The sequence below is a fragment of the Pteropus vampyrus genome, unplaced genomic scaffold (genome assembly GCF_000151845.1).
Source record: "Pteropus vampyrus isolate Shadow unplaced genomic scaffold, Pvam_2.0 Scaffold50, whole genome shotgun sequence".
In the NCBI taxonomy this organism is placed as follows: Eukaryota; Metazoa; Chordata; class Mammalia; order Chiroptera; family Pteropodidae; genus Pteropus; species Pteropus vampyrus.
Genome location: NW_011888831.1, coordinates 4,404,039 through 4,419,801, shown reverse-complemented (window position 1 = coordinate 4,419,801; position 15,763 = coordinate 4,404,039). Strand labels below are relative to the sequence as shown.

At 44.4% G+C, this 15,763-nt stretch overlaps 1 protein-coding gene and 1 pseudogene across 2 annotated transcripts in view; both read right to left on the bottom strand.

The window, feature by feature from the left end:
* Positions 1-14,451, bottom strand: part of PRPF8 (pre-mRNA processing factor 8) — a 29,992-nt gene extending 15,541 nt beyond the window's left edge. Inside the window, exons 1-24 of one of the 2 annotated variants that reach the window (XM_011359879.2) lie at positions 14,332-14,451; positions 13,989-14,099; positions 13,323-13,491; positions 12,205-12,369; positions 11,901-12,119; positions 11,565-11,777; positions 11,314-11,439; positions 11,114-11,219; positions 9,853-10,043; positions 9,607-9,726; positions 9,329-9,518; positions 9,074-9,193; positions 8,830-8,964; positions 8,346-8,475; positions 7,905-8,101; positions 7,573-7,779; positions 7,284-7,447; positions 7,011-7,137; positions 6,707-6,899; positions 6,247-6,434; positions 5,856-6,094; positions 5,526-5,672; positions 5,137-5,347; positions 4,824-4,940 (exon numbers count right to left, since the gene is read on the bottom strand). In XM_011359879.2, the coding sequence (XP_011358181.1) occupies positions 4,824-4,940; positions 5,137-5,347; positions 5,526-5,672; positions 5,856-6,094; positions 6,247-6,434; positions 6,707-6,899; positions 7,011-7,137; positions 7,284-7,447; positions 7,573-7,779; positions 7,905-8,101; positions 8,346-8,475; positions 8,830-8,964; positions 9,074-9,193; positions 9,329-9,518; positions 9,607-9,726; positions 9,853-10,043; positions 11,114-11,219; positions 11,314-11,439; positions 11,565-11,777; positions 11,901-12,119; positions 12,205-12,369; positions 13,323-13,491; positions 13,989-14,088 (3,774 nt within the window). In that variant the 5' untranslated portion in view covers positions 14,089-14,099; positions 14,332-14,451. Of the gene's footprint in view, positions 1-4,823; positions 4,941-5,136; positions 5,348-5,525; positions 5,673-5,855; positions 6,095-6,246; positions 6,435-6,706; positions 6,900-7,010; positions 7,138-7,283; positions 7,448-7,572; positions 7,780-7,904; positions 8,102-8,345; positions 8,476-8,829; positions 8,965-9,073; positions 9,194-9,328; positions 9,519-9,606; positions 9,727-9,852; positions 10,044-11,113; positions 11,220-11,313; positions 11,440-11,564; positions 11,778-11,900; positions 12,120-12,204; positions 12,370-13,322; positions 13,492-13,988; positions 14,100-14,299 lie in introns of both variants that reach the window. The other variant, XM_011359878.2, reaches the window with a different exon arrangement.
* On the bottom strand, positions 24-4,815 carry LOC111739407 (annotated as a pseudogene).
* Positions 14,452-15,763: the final 1,312 nt, after the last annotated feature.

The window sequence follows — 15,763 nt, the reverse complement described above, 5'->3', positions numbered from 1 at the left end:
AAAGAAAGACATCTACTGCCAGGCAAAGATGTTCTCTCAAGGTCTCTTCCTCTGGGCTTTAGACTTTAAGCAAGCCATCTAGACATGCTTAAAGAGATTCCCTGGTGAGGGGGACAGAGAGATTGTGGTTTACGGGAAGACAGGGAACTAAGCAGGAAGGTAGCCTCACAGCCCTTCATAAACTAAAGCTAAGTAGGCTGTACTCTATAGGTCAGATTATCTAACAAGGTACATCTCTATTTTCCTTCTGTTATTCCTGGCTCTTATCAAGTATCTGCTCAAACATCCAGCCTTATATCATAGCTACTACTAGGGCTGAAAAAAAGGGTCCTATCTCCAAGTCTGGGTAGTATACATATACTTAAAGCAGGAATGGTGGGAGCACCTAAAGTGGTAGTGGCAGCAATAATTATAAGAGTCCAAGTGGTAAGGAAAATTTTATAGGACAGGAATAGGACCATAAAGTCCAGCCACCTCTAGGACTACTGGATATTTCCCTTCTATTATCAGCTCTGGAAGACCAAGAAATTTTATTGCAAAACCTGCTTACACCTTAACACACCACAGGAAACAAATCCCAATATTCTATCTGATCATAATCTGTGATCCCTCTGATTAATGAGAGCAAACATTAAGCAATTTACCATGTAATATAGCTTACTATATGCATTATTTCTCACAAAAGCCCTTTGAGCTAGGTAATGATCAGCATCTCCATACATGGGGAACTGAGGCCCAAAGTGGGTGACTTTCTCAGTATTCCAACTAGTAATGCAATAGAGCTGTGATCTGAACTCAATTTGACTCTAAACTTGTGCTTCTAACCAATATAGTAAACCTTTCTCTAACCTCTGACATTCCTCAATTACTCAGGCTCTACTTTTTTTTCCTAAGACCATTGGTCTCTTCCTTCTTACCCCTCCCATAAACTAGGATTCCAATAATGGACAACACCCTGATTCCCCCATATCCAATCCCTTACCACTCCACAATAGCCCTCTGGCAAAACTCCAAACTTAAATCACCACTATAATCTATGAGCTTACTCCATCCCATCACAGTAGCTAAGTGTCTCTGGGAAGAACTCACACAACCTTACAGATGTCTTCATTTTTCCGAAATCCACCTGGACCCTCGGTGTAGTTTCTTCAACAATCCTATCATATTCTCACCACTGAGCTTAAGTCCAGCATCCCATGGCCCAGACTCCAGCCCAGGCAATGATGAAATTTTCAAGATTTGTTATAATTCCCACTAAACTTATCTACATTCACTTTATCCAGACAACTTTTCTGTTAGGTTCAGAGGATGTTTCCCTATGCTTGCCCTTTACACTAACCCTATTCGATTCCTCTGGAACACTGTTCCATCACTCATCACACTTCTCTGTTGCATTCTGAACCACTGGCTCCTTAACTCATTTCCCGTTCGGAAAAAAAAAGTGCAGCTTGCTGCCAGCGTTAATTTAATTTTACATAAACACGCTCTTTGAGGCTGAAGAAAATCTGACTGGTTTTTAACGTGAAAATAAAAACTGTTCTTGGAATTATTTCTAAACAGAACTTGTCTCTAATCCTAATGTAACAGAAATGTATACATAAATCAGATTCATCAAATGAATCTTCAGCTAACAACTATTCCAGAATGTTACCATCACAAATAGGAATGATACATTTTCTAGCATTTGATATTTTCAGCAATTAAGAATGACTATATTCTGTAAATGGAAATACTATTACTAAAAACAGAATGCTATAAAGTGATGTCATTTGTTTCCAAAGGCTAGGGATATACTAGACCTATGCAAAAATAATAAGAGATATTTCGTGGCAAAATTTGGGGTAAGGTTAGAACTGTAATCTGCGAGTTATCTCAGGGTAAATGCTGCAGCTGCAAGTGCCACTGGCATACAGGAAATGGGTTACTGAAAACACACCCAAGTCATAACGCTTTAAAAATACCTGCCTTGACTTATATCTTCCTCTAGGTGGCATCTAATGTCCTTCCTCCTCTTACTCCAGCTCTGACAAACCCACACTACTGTCTCCACTCCCTCACTTCCCATAAAGCCTCACCCATTGCAATCTGGCTTCTATCCCAACTATTTCTGACATGGCTCTTGCTAAGGTCACCAATGACGTCCTGGCTGCCAAATTCAATGGATATTTTTCAGACTTTATCTAACTGAAGCACTCTTAAGCAACTGCAACTGTTAAGTGGCCATCCCATTCTTGACAGCCTTGGCTCCCATGACCCCACACTCTCCCAGTCTGGCCACACTGCTACTCAGTGTTCCCAACGATTCCAAACTCGTCCCTCTGCTCTTCTCACTCTTTATACTTCCCCTGGGTAATCTTGTTCACTCTTGAGCTTTCAACTATCTTCTTTGTGCTGAAAGACTCCTAAATCTACATCTTTGACCCAGACATCTTCTCCAATCTTCAGACTGCAAAGTATCTTCACTTGGAAATCCTACAGGAAACCTTTAAGTTACTCCTGACTGCTCTTACTTTCTTACCTGATTTCTCTCCCTGGAGCTTCAAACTCATAGTTATTTTCATCAAATCTAAGAGACCGTCAATTTAAAAGGCACCCCTAAGAGGAAAAATACACATACACATGTATGTATATATTTATCTTGGAATTAAAGAAATACGATAAATATCTGCTGGACACCTCCATCTGGATGTTCTCAGTAACCTCAAACTTGTTACACATCCTCAACTAAACTCATTTATTTTCTCCCTAACCTGCTCATCTTTAGTCTTCCAGCTGGTGGCACCAATATCCACCTAGTCACCCATGCCAAAAACTGAATGTTATTTTGACCTCTTCCTTTCCCTCTGGCATCCCACCAAAAAGAAGCTCTACTGATTTTACCTGCTTATCAAATCTGTTCTCCTCTCACCTCTACTTTCCCTGCTCTCATTTTTATCTGGACTTCAGCAATAGTCCCCAAACCTGATTTCATATTCTATTCCTCTAAACTCATCTTCCCCACAGCTGCAAAAGCAAACCACCTAACACAGAAATCTCAAAAAGTCATTCCCATGTTTAAAAACCTCTTACAAGACTCTTAACAAAGTATGCAATGCCCTCCAAGATCTGGCTCTTGCTTATCCAGCCTCCGTCTGCTAACAGTCCCAACTCCACAATTTCACTCTAGTAAACTCTCAACTTTTTATAGCACCACACACATTATGCTAGTTACCTCTCCATACTTCTGGCTCAAAGATTACCGTCCCTCACTGCCTCATCCCATGTTACTTTTTTCAGGAAGACTTTCCTTTTTCCTAAATAGACTGGTCATTAACTTGAGTGTTCTTACAGATTCCCAAATACAATAGCTCTATAAACACATCCTATAATAGAGATGCTGACTGTGATGCTGACACAGATGCATCTGTGTCTCCAACTAGGTAAGTGAGCTCAATGAAGGCAGAGATTCAACCTTGCATGTAGTGTGTGCAGTAGTTATCAACAAACACCAACAAAATGAGTAAGATAAATAATTCCTGTTATCTAACCCTCAGAGGGAATAATCCAACCTAAAAAAACAAACTTTCTTTGTGCTATATTTCAAAAAAATTTATCATAAGGAATTTTAGGTAAGAAATAGTAAGAAAATATATCTTCAAAGGAAGCATCACTAAAAATATTTAAAGCATTATGTGCTACGTATTTGAAGGGAAATGAAGAGCAGAATGAAAAAGGCTACAGCTAAAAGTTATTCTAAGGGAAACCAGGATGAGGTGACTTTTTTTTAATCCACTTTATTTCTAGATATATATTACATTCCTAGAAAAAGAATCCCAAGATTTTCCCTCCTGTGTGTTTTTTGTCTTGCTTCTTCATGGACCATAATGCTAGCTTAAGCTGTCAGCACAATGAAACCAAACTGATGGGCTGAGTAGAGATTATTCTGCCGTTTTTCTAGATATTTGAGTTGCTCATCAAATCTGGGGCTGATTGGCCATACTTGTTTAACTTGCCTGTGAAGTTCACAATTTTTCCAGCTCTGTGACCATCAATGATTTCAAATTCACAAGTATAATCCTACCTCATCATCACAGTTTGAAAACGGACAATGACTTTGTAGCATAGCCAAATAAGAACCTAGCATTTTCCTCTTTTTGTCATTATATGCTCTTGAGACCATCAGTCAAGATATTCATATACTCCATTATAATGGCATGGGAAGACAGTGGAATGAGCAGGATGACTTTTTGAACCTTGCAAAAACTTAAGCATACAGTTAAGAAATCTTCAGATTATTCTTTTTCAATTCCAGTGCCTTGAACTGGGCCTCTGGAAGCAACTGAAAGGGAAATAAACACTGAGATAACATGCACACTAAGTTAGTGGTTAAAAGATGAACTATAAGACTTGGATAACTAGCCCTTGGGAAGATGCAAAAACAGTGATTTTTTGTTCAAATTAAAAAATCCAGCTAACTGGACTTACTGTTGATCATGTTACATTATATATTTCAAATCAATACACTGCATACCTGAAACTAATATAATGTTATATGTTAATCAGACCTCAAATAAATAAATTTCTAAGATTAAAAAAATCCAACTTCTATTCTTGCCTTAATTTAGAGTCATCAACTACACAAAAGTAGGCTGCAAAAGTCCTACAGAGAACTCTCAGAAAATAACTGAGTAGATTCGACACTCGAAGCTGCTATAAAACAAAGCATGAAGACTGATATGGTGGACAATGCTGGGAAGAAAGGAGAGCAAACCAGGGGATGAGTTGAAAGAGATGTGAGATGGGCAGAGGACATGAGGAAAGCTGGGGCTGACTGTGTGATATACCTTGGTGAAGGTGGTGGAACCAGAGGCCATCAGAATTTGACGCACGCGGTTATGGAAACGCTGCATTGACTCATCATCCACACGCAGAAAACACTGGGCTGTCCGTTCCTTAGTAACCTAAACAAGGTTAAGGTCAACTTGTCTCTAGTACTTCCACAGGAGCAAAGACTAACTCTGCCCACCACCGAGCTCTGCCCACCCAACAAGGCCCAGCTGACTGATAATGAAAAGCTGTACCAAAAATCCTCACCCCCATTTATCCCGGAGGTACAGGGTTAGCAGTGCTACTCCTGGCCCACTTCCCAGGCTGTACCTCATTCTGTAGGTTCCAGACTCCATCCTTGTGGGTGAACTCCTCATAGCTGGTGCGGCATTTAGGCAAGATACGACACTCAAAGCCACACATGTTGAACAGCAGATTAGGGTTGTCCTTACTGTACACAGACACGAAGCTGTTCTCCCACTGAACTGTAGTCACTGACCGTGGCAGACGGTTCTTGATGTCCCAGAACACTGCCCGACCCCTGCCCAGAGAACATACAATCACATAGGTATCCTGGAAGGAACGTACCTCAAAGATCAGACTAATGATATGCCAACAGTACACTCCTACCCAGGACACAACCTCATAAATTCCCTCTAATTTTCTGACTCCCTCAGGCTGATGTCCTTCCAGTTCCCACAGCCCCCACTTAGACTCACAAGTTGACATCATGCTTCATGAGGCGCATGCGGGCATCTCTGGGCCAGCATTTCTTGTTATTATAGCCAACGATGTTTTCATTGTTGGGGTCAGGGTGCTCTGTCAGGTAACGCTGGATCAGGTCTCGAGCCTCATCTGCTGTGAACCTATACCAGGCAAGGTGCGTGAGACGGATGGAGCCCACCTCCAACCCTACCCTACTCAAAGAACTTCATTCTATTTTAGTGCTCCAACATAGCAGAGAGTCAACTAAGGTACAAAAGCCGCTTCTAGAGGCTGGGCACATGCCTCAGGGCCCTTCCAGGATAAGAATCCAGGCCGTCCCTCACCTGAAGAAAATATGGATGCGATCAATGTATCTGCAGAAGAGACGAATGGGGTGGGCAGCTTCGGTGGCTATGTCCTGGAAACTGAGAAAGTCATTTGGCATCTGAGGAGGCCCAGCCATCTCACTTGCTCGGTGTAATCCCAACACAAGCAAATCCATCACCAGGCCATAGTATTGCACGATGAATGAGGCAAACTGCAGGCCTCTGATGATCCCATATGAATTTGTATGGTTCATGTCCTAGAAAGACAGACATAACACCTAACAACTCTTAACCCATGACCATGTCTCAGGCTTCTCCAGGGCCCATTCTCTTTTGTCCTCCCCTCAGCAGATTCTAACTCAGGAGCCAGACTCTCCCAATTCCTTGCTACCTTACCCCCAAGACATACCTTATAGTTGATGACAACATTGTTCTTGGCTGTCATGTAGTCAGCTATGTTATGGTCTACAATGAGTCGCAGCAGCCTATTAAGCAGGGTCAAGTCGATCTTTTCATACATCTTCTCAAAACGTGACTCCAGCATAACATTGCATTCGCCCTCACTTGTCTCCCACACGTCCTGCAGGTTATTGATGCCTGAGGAATAAGCAAGACAGGACTCCAGCAGGTTAGAAATTCCTTTTTCGGACTACCGTCTACAGTAGCTATCATATTCCATAACCCAATCATACTACCGTTGTGTTCGTTCATCTGGAATACTAGGAGTGTCAGCTTTGCTCAGTTTAAGATCAACACTATTTCCTTAGTACCAAGCAGTAAGAGATAAATGACTTATGCTGCCCAAAGGAGAATTCTGATGTAGAACTCAATTCGCCTCCCTTTCTCAGGGATGAACCCTGAAGTTTTACCTTGGCACCACTTATAAACAAGCAGAGGAGGTGGTTCTGTGTCAGCAGGCTTGATCCAGGGTGGGAAAAGGCGTCGCTTATCAGCTTCATACCACAGGTACTGGTCCAAGTAGGCATCAGTTATCTTCTCTAGTGGCTCCACATCATACACTGGCACCAGGTGGCTGTAGAGATCCATGAACTCAATGCCTACCTGTGGGACAGGGAAGGTGGCTCATATCAATCCACCAATCACCTGAGGCGACCATGGATTCCATGAATGAATAGTAGAGCGAAAAGAAAACATGGGGGGCATCTCACTCACTTCTTTAAAGGCTCTCTGTGTGAGGAGGTGACGCTTGATGCGGGACAATGCCTCGTGGGGGTTGTCATAGGCTTGCTCAATCAGGCCTAGCTCCTCTCTCTGGGACTGGTTTAACCGAGACTTCACACTGACAAGGTAAAAGGAAAAGTGAGTAAGAAAACCAAGAGGAAGCCAAACCCAGAAAGGACTGAGGCTAAACCTTTCTTTGGATTCTGACGATGAGGCCATTTTCTTGTCACCTTCTCATAGGAACTTATCTATTCCACTCCTCACCTGTAAGCTTCCTTGAGCCGCTCCAAGGCCAAGATAAGCAACTTGGTGTCATGCTTGTAGGAGAGCGGGGGGAATGGAATGGGTGAGAACCTACGGCTTTCCAACCAATGCACAGTGGTGGTATACACTGCCACCGCTTCCTCTGCTGTGATGTAAGGCCCATCCTACAAGGCAGACATAATAATTAGCCCTCCACTGTAGCCAATCCCTCCAGCAGAAGGCATGGCCTCAACTCTGCAGTCTACTCCCTGCCCAACCCTCACAACTATTCCAGCCTACTGTGCCCAACCTTCAGGTAGTTGTGCTGCCGCTCCTGTTCTGCCTTCAAGTAGAGCCGGGTGAGGCGGCCCAGGTTCTTTTTGCAAACAGTCTTGTCCACAGTGGCCCCACGGCGGATCCGTTCTCGGTTGTAGTGGGCAGTGTTGGTCCACCAGTCAGCCTTGGCCTTTACATATCGAAGGATCATATTCTCTATGGGCGTTGGCAGCCCAGGGACCTGAAGTGCAAAAGGCACAATGAGAAAGTGACGGGAGCCACAAGGCCCCCTAAGGACATCTGGGAGTGGTAATCCTAACCCCAGGAAGATGATATCCATGCCTCCCTATTTGGGGAGACACTCGCCTTCCAGGGAATGTTGGCCTTCCAGCAGCGCCAGGCTTCACTGAGGTGCTGCAAGATTGTCCGGGCCTTGTTCTGTTTGATCCCCTCAGGCATCATGTCCAGAATGTCATGCATCACAGCTGCCCGAAGCTCAAGGTCAAAATGTGACTCTACTCGTTGCTTTGTTACGGTCTTCGCCACCCCCTTCGAGTGTCGGCCTAGAAGTGAAAGTGATTAAAAGCAACATCTATTGCTGTTAATAAGAGGCTCTACCTTCATGCTCCCCTCACTGACCATAGCTACAACAAAAAAGAAATGGAATACTAGATTACACCCATTAGAGAATGGATTTGGAGACAATCCAGCATCTCGGTCTCAAATAAGGGCAGGGGACAGAAGAAGCACACACATGGTCTACCCTTGAAAAGATAATAGAAGTTGGACACAGAGAAAACAACTCACCTTCAAACTGCCGGGCCAAGAGGTTGCCCAGCCATCGCTCCAGCAAAGGGGTGATGCCACGCATGAAAAACAGCCATACTCTCCAGCCAGCAGCCCAGAAGCCACAGCCAGGGCCCTTCCCTACAGGGCCCTATGATCCCAAGTAGAAGTCAAGAATACAAGTTAGCAATTCGTTTAGACAATAGAAAACTGGGCAGAGATGGGGAAGGAGGAACACATGTACGGCAGTGAAGGGAAAAAAAAGGAACTCTGGGATCTTAACATCTAAAATAGGGTAAATGAGAAACTTTAAGGCAGAAACCAATAACTGAGATTCTCTATTTAGATCCAAAGGTGGGTTTTGTGGGAAGTGTTGAGATTCACAAGACGAGAGCAATAATGACACACTTAGAGCCTCTCTCCAAATAGGTCCCTGGAAAGAGCTCTAACTAGATGTAAAAATTAAAATGGATCTGAGAGAGTGAGTGTATGGGCAGGGTCCTACCGTGTTGAAGCGGTAATAGATGAGATGCTTCAGGTCCTTGCACATGCGAATCTGCCGCATTAGCTTGTATTTGTACCGGTACATGCCTGTCAGCTGCCCCACATGGGCAAAGATATATTGCAATCCATCTGCCAGCTGCAACACAAATGCCCCATTAGGCTTTAAGCTAGATCCAGCTCCACAATCATCCAGGCTTCACCCAGCTTCCCCACCTGGGGCAGAGATTGCGGCTACCTAGCCTTACCTGGAAGGCATCCACATTGCCTAATCGGTACTGCACATGACTGTCCACCACCAGCTTCGTTAAACGCAGAACTTCTCGACACAGATGGAAAGCATTCCCAAAACGAGATTTCTTTCTTTCCTGGAGAAGATGCCAAGAACAGAAAAAAATATTAATGAGCAATGGTCCTGATTGAATGTGTGCCTTCTTTGGGAGCCAGAGCAAAACCAGTCCATCCCTCAAGCCCAAGAGACCCTTAAGATCCAATGCAGGCACCTTGGTGGTAAGTGTCTTAACAGGCTTGAGGTTGAAGTTATAATCCAGGTGCAGATAGTTGAGGTTTTTACGGTGAATGAGAAGGTTAAGCATGTTGTAGCCCTGGCGGCAAACCTGTAATCCCACCTCCACCCAGTCCAGCTTTGTGGACTGAAAGAATTTGGTGGCTTTGAAGGAGCGGAACAGATACCTGGTGTGAGAATGAGGACAGTGAGAGTCAGCCTGCTGATTATCTTGGGAACAAAAGAAGTCTGAGCAGGGGCCCTAAGGCACCTTACCTCTTCTTTTGGGCTTTAGGGGGCCGGTGCTTCAGGGCATTAAGCACATAGTACTTAAGCAGCTTCTGGTAGGAGACCCTCACTTTCACAGGCTGTCCAGCAGGACAGTGCTCCCGATACCTGGGAAAACAAACCCATGATGGCTTAGCCTGTGTCTCCTTCCAGCTGCTCTGATAAAGACTGCCCACTCAACTGGAGTCTTTTCTCCTAGACATCCACTACCATTCCCCCCAGTAAAAGCCTTACCAGTTCTTGACAAGGGGGATGTCCAGGGCCCGGCGGGTGCGACCAGAGCGTAAGTTGAAGGGCCGTGGGGCCCACAGCAGGGCAATGCCATTTGCTGTATTATCTGTGTAAAGGGGTGTGTCCTTCAGGAAGGGCTCCACAAACTCTGGGAGCTCAAACTCTTCATCATCATCTGGCAATGGTTCCTGGCTCTGAAAGAAGAACCCCCAAGGTTTCAGCTCTTACTGAATTGGGCAGAGACATCGGATGAGAGGGAAACTCTCTGGGGCCAAGAATAGCTACATCTACCACGGAAACTAGGCCGCCTGATATGAGAAGCCCTAAAGGACCAGAGCAAAGGGGGCTAAGAGAGCAGAGAACAAGCAAGGGCCAACTAGGAAAGCAAGCATTACTCCTCACTCCCCAACTGGCTCATCACCAAAGGCCTACCCAAGGAGCCCCAATAAGAAATAAATACTTCAATCATCTCCTGCCCAAGCTCCAAAAACTGGACTTAGGGAGCACATCTGTTCATGTTAAGAACACAATGGAACATCGATTAACAGGGATAAACACTTAAAAATATACATTATTCTTTCTATAAGAAGCTAGTCACAAAAGACTACATACTGTATAATTCCATTATGTGAAATGTCCAGAATAGGCAAATCCATAGAAACAGCAAGTAGATTAACAGTTGCCTAGGCAAGGGAGGTTCAGTGGAAATGGAGAGTGACTGTTAATTGGTATAGGGTTTCTTTAGGGGAAGATGAAAATGTTCTAAAATGGCCTGTGTTGATGGCTGCGCAACTCTACAAGTGAACTAAAAAATGCTGAATTGTATATTTTAAACAGTTGAATTGTATGGTATGTGAATTGTACTTCGATAAAATGATTTAAGGAAAAAAAAAAAACCACAATGGAAAACCAGAATAAACTATATATAGAGAGAGGGAGAGAGTGAAAGGGAGAAAAGAAGGGAAGGGAGAGAGGGAGAGAGGGAGAGAGGGAGAGAGGGAGAGAGGGAGGGAGAGACAGACAGACAGAGATCGACTGTCCAACCCAGAGGAGTAACAATAAAGCCCAGATGGATGATCACAGAAACCAATAACTTGATTTGAGCCAAGTCCCAAATTCTCAAATTAGCTTACAACTCAAGGGGAACCACTTAAGAGGATGGAAAACATATCTCCCTCTTGATGAATTTTTATCTAGTAACACCTCAGCCATGGTCAGGAAATCTCTCTTGGAATAGCTAAAGTCAAATGTCCCTTCCTCTCACCTTGACAGAGTGCCTATGGGAAATTGGGTTGATCAAAGGATCAAAGTAGAAAGCTGGCAAATCAGGATCCTCAGTTTTGATGAATACAACATTAGGAGTGTGGTACCTAAAATGAAAGAAAAGTCAGCCAGGGGTCTCCTGCCCTGGCCCAACCTAAACACCAGCCTTCTCCTTTCCCCCAGCTGTGTTCCAGCTCTCACCAGGTAAGGTGCACGTGGTGTGGAAGATTGTTATACAAGTAAGGAAAAGCAATCTTGTATTCAGTGCGGATAGGCTGCCGAATGATGATCTTGTTAATATCATTGAATTCATTCCAGTCTTCATCTCTAGAGTACAAAAACAAGGATGAGTAGACTAGTTGGAGAGTTTGGAAGCTACAATGGGATCTTAAGGATCAAGATTTGATTTTATTCAACTCAAGGTGCCTAAATCCCTACGCTCTCCAACTTACTGTAGGTTGATATCTCGAACAAGAGGTTCAAATTTGGGGCCTCCAGGAATGGCCATATTGAGCGCCTTAGAAGTAAAGAAGGCCTTCAGATCAAACAGATAGAAGTAGTTGTCATCCACCAAGTCTGTCAGGAGCTGATTGGCTAGGCGGTAGAGTGTGGACATCATGGGCAATGTGAACTGCCAGCGCTGGTAAGTGGAGCCATTCACGTACCTAGGAAAAAGTGAGGTCCGTGTCAGGTAGGTCTAACAGCTAGCTAAGCCACACTACCAACTGCTCTTCCAGGACCCCTAGATTTCCAATTCTCACAGGAGTGGTAACTCCGACCACACTCACTTTCTGCTGTCCCTCAATGGCTGGTGGTCATAGAACCAGTCCAACACAGGAGCATCCTCCTCAGGGTCCAGCTCTAGCTGAATGGCCTCCAGTGGCTCAACATCTAGGATGTTATCAGCATAGTCCAAAGGCGGCTCCTCATCATCAAAAGGGGGGAAACGCATCCTCTTGAAATGCCTCCTATCTCTTTTTTCTCGCCGCATCATAATCCACATTGATCTGGAAGCCAACAATGTCACACAACAGTTTGCGCCCACTGCCTTCCAACCACCACCACCACATACCATATTCCAGCCCTTCTCACCCCCACTGGGAGATGTAGACAGGCTCAATGACCCAGGGAATCTCATTGACAAAGGAAATAGCTCCGGTGATGTGGTACAGCACAGGTACATCCCGAATCTGCTCCCAAGGCATAGGCATGTTCTCCAGGAGTTTGAGGACTGCATGGGGCATATACTTTAGGGCACTGCAACATTGGAAAGAGATATGATTAGGAATCACAAGGTATTCTGCTACTTGACTCTTGCAGAGAAGCCACATGGTAACACAGTATCGCATTCCACAAAAAAATCCTGCCTTACAGTCCAAACTCATAAACTTAGCACACAGGCTCTCCATGACCAGGAACGCTGCTTCCCCATCTCCAAATGTGCCACTCTTCTCAACTTCATAGTGCCATAATACTAGGTTTCAGTCCCTTTAAATCAACAGCTGTCCCTCTAAAGACAGCTTTTAAGCTGTCTCACATTCTACTCTCTCTGTATTTTCCCATAAATAAAACAACATTCACCATACTTTATTGTAAGCATTTGTCTCATGTCTGTCATGCCACTACACTATATACACAGCCACTTCTCCTATTCACTGCTATATTCTTAGCACCTAGCACAGTCCTCAAGAAATAGTTTTGAAATAAAAAAAAATTTCCATGGGTGTCTTAGACCAGTTCATTAAGTGGCTAACATTTTTGTGTACAAATGGAAAAGGGATTTGCTAAGGCTTGAGGCCACAGGAAAACAAGAGACTAGAAGAGACCTCAGGAGTTAACTACTCCCAAACCTGAGACTTCTGGTCACTGAGGAATTACAGGCAAGAAGAATGCACACGTGTCTTGCTCTGGGCTTCAACCCGTCCAAAGACAGGGACATCTTATAGTACCAACAGCACAAATTAAAGTTCCAGTCTCAGATTAGGAAGTAAAATAAGGACAATAAAGAACATAACTGGAAAATCTGGACATTATCACAGGATCCTAGTGGTTTCCTCCCTTCTCTTATATCCACCAAGATAAGCTGTCCTAGAAGATTAAGGTCTCAAGATTAACGTCACGGCAGCTATCCAGCCAGAACTGCAACTTACGGACAGGGAGAAGGGAAAGGAGCCAAACTCAAAATAAAGTAATTCCAAGGTGTTCTTTACCCCAAGTAGACCCTTTTGTCATGGCGAAACTTCCTGTTGGTCATGTCTCCATGGTCTCGAATGATCTTCCTAACATGTTCTGGGGGCATGTCTTCCTTCTGAGCATCCACAAATCCAAACTTCCGCTTTTCCGCATAGCGCTTGGCCTGCAACTGCTGCCATTTTCGGGCTACAAAAACACCTCAGTTTAAAAGACTGCTCGTCCTTAGCCAAATTGTCTTCACCTCTTGCCCTAGGGTAAGCTCCTGTCTGGATGTGTAAAATAAGGGCCGGCGCCCAGCAAGAGCACTCTCTACCAATTTCCGTCATCTCGTTCTGCTTTTTTTTTCTTCATCACATTTATGACTGCCTGACATCTTTCTAGCAGATTTTTATAACTTTTTATTGTCTATCTTCCTCATTTAAACCCTATAGGGGCAGGGGTTCTTGCTGCATCGCTATTGTATTCCCATTGTTTGGATCAGTACTTGCAAACAGACGCTTTTTTTTAAACAGACGCTTTTAAAGACCTGATTAGGTGAAAAAATAAATGAGGGGCTAATAAACCCTAACACCTAGTGTTTTGACACAGGGGGAAAGGGTTCAAACCCGATGTCCGCGCATGCACGAGCACACCCGTCCCCACATCTCCAGACCCGCAGCACCGCTCCCCCACGCGTTCATCACCTTTCTCCTGCAGCTTCTCCTCCGACATGTAGTCCGGCAGCGGGGCTAGAGGGCCGGGCACCGGGTTACCCGGCCCTCGGTAAGGAAATACTCCGGCCATGCCGGGAGAATCTGGGGGCGGTGGGAGAAAAAAAATTAACGAGAAACAGGGCCCGGGCCCACAAGAGGCGCAGCAGAAACGCGTCAATAGCCCCGGCCTGCAGTCCCGTTTCGCTCAGAGTGGGCGCAGCCCGGTCTGACCTAATCCCTCCGGCCGCTCAGCCCGACGCCACTATGCCTCCCGCAGCCAACCCTTAAAACCCACCACGTACCCCTACAGCCCCTCACACAGACTGCAGCTTACTTTCACACAATGGCGACAACCCTACGTCCGCTCCGCGTTCCAACGCCGGGAAGTGCGCAACTCGGTTTCAGCAGTTGACCCAATAGGCGCAGATATGTTCAGACAGATTAGAGGGCTCACCAATTAGAGCCGCAAATCAGGCCTAAGGAGGCGGGTCCACGGGCGGAATTATTTGAGCGCAAGGGGGGTGTGGTCGGAGTAGATACAAGCCCCGCCTACCGTTTTTCTGAGGCTGCTTCTGGGGCCTCCTCTGGCCTGTCTCAGTGTCTTAATGACGACTGGAATCCGATCGCGACGGACCCAAGCTTCCAGAGTTTTAATGAATTTGTCAAAATTTGCACATTATTCTGTGTCTAGTTATGCAAGTGTAGACTTGAGATACAGTACTAGGTCTGAGTCACTCAGTCCTTTGTTCATTCATTCATTTATTCATTCAACCATCATATGTTGAGTACCCCCTATGTATTATTGGGAATATAGCAGGGAAAAAGCCAATCTCACTGAGCTCACAGGGTAACTGGGAGGCAGACAAGAACCCAGTTTTCTACGATGCGATGTGATAGTTGTTTGGGAGGGGAGCATTTAATCCTCACCTGCCAAATCAAGGAAGAGTTAGTAAATGAACCTAGAAAAATGAAAGGCCTTGGAGAACAACATTGCTGGGTGCCTTTTCCCTCTTTCTCTCCATTCCTCTTTTCTCTCTTGAAACAATTACACTATGTAGGGTATATTGGACACTTTATAAATGGTTCCTGACTCCCTCGGGCTCTGCCTATGTCTTGCCTGAATTGCTCTCCATCTCCTGCCATCCTTGTTTCACTTCCCATCCCTCCTGCTTCATCCTTTGGTAACAGCTTTCAAACTGACTTAACAGATAAATTTGTTTGAATTCACACCAAGTTTACTGTGGAAGATGCAGAGGAACTGTAATTAATACAGCCTCTCAATCTAGTTGGAAATTTGGGAGTCAACGGTAAAATTGAGAAATATGCAAAGGAAAGTCCAGAAAAGTGCTGGCTGGTGTGGAGATTCATACAGTTCAAAAAAGGGAGAGGAGCATTATTAAAGATTTGACCATGATAGGTAGATGTGAAAGATTTGATGGAGTAAAGAAAGAGGAAGAAAAAAAAGAATCTCAGGTGATGGAAACTGCTAAAGTTAAAGTTTACAGAAGGCAGAAACATGGACTGTTCTGAAAAGAGGCAGCCCATCGACCTAGCTCCAGTAGAAAGTCCAGCATCATTATTATTATGTTGATCATAGTCATTGCAGTGAAGTTTTTACCACCTGTTTAGATTCACTATGTGCCAGTTATTGTTTTAAACCCTGGTAGAATCCTAATATTGTCTATAGTTTAATTAATAGTATTGTACTATTAATGTCAATTTGTAATAATGTCAATAGTAATGTCAATCTCCTGGTTTTGATTGTC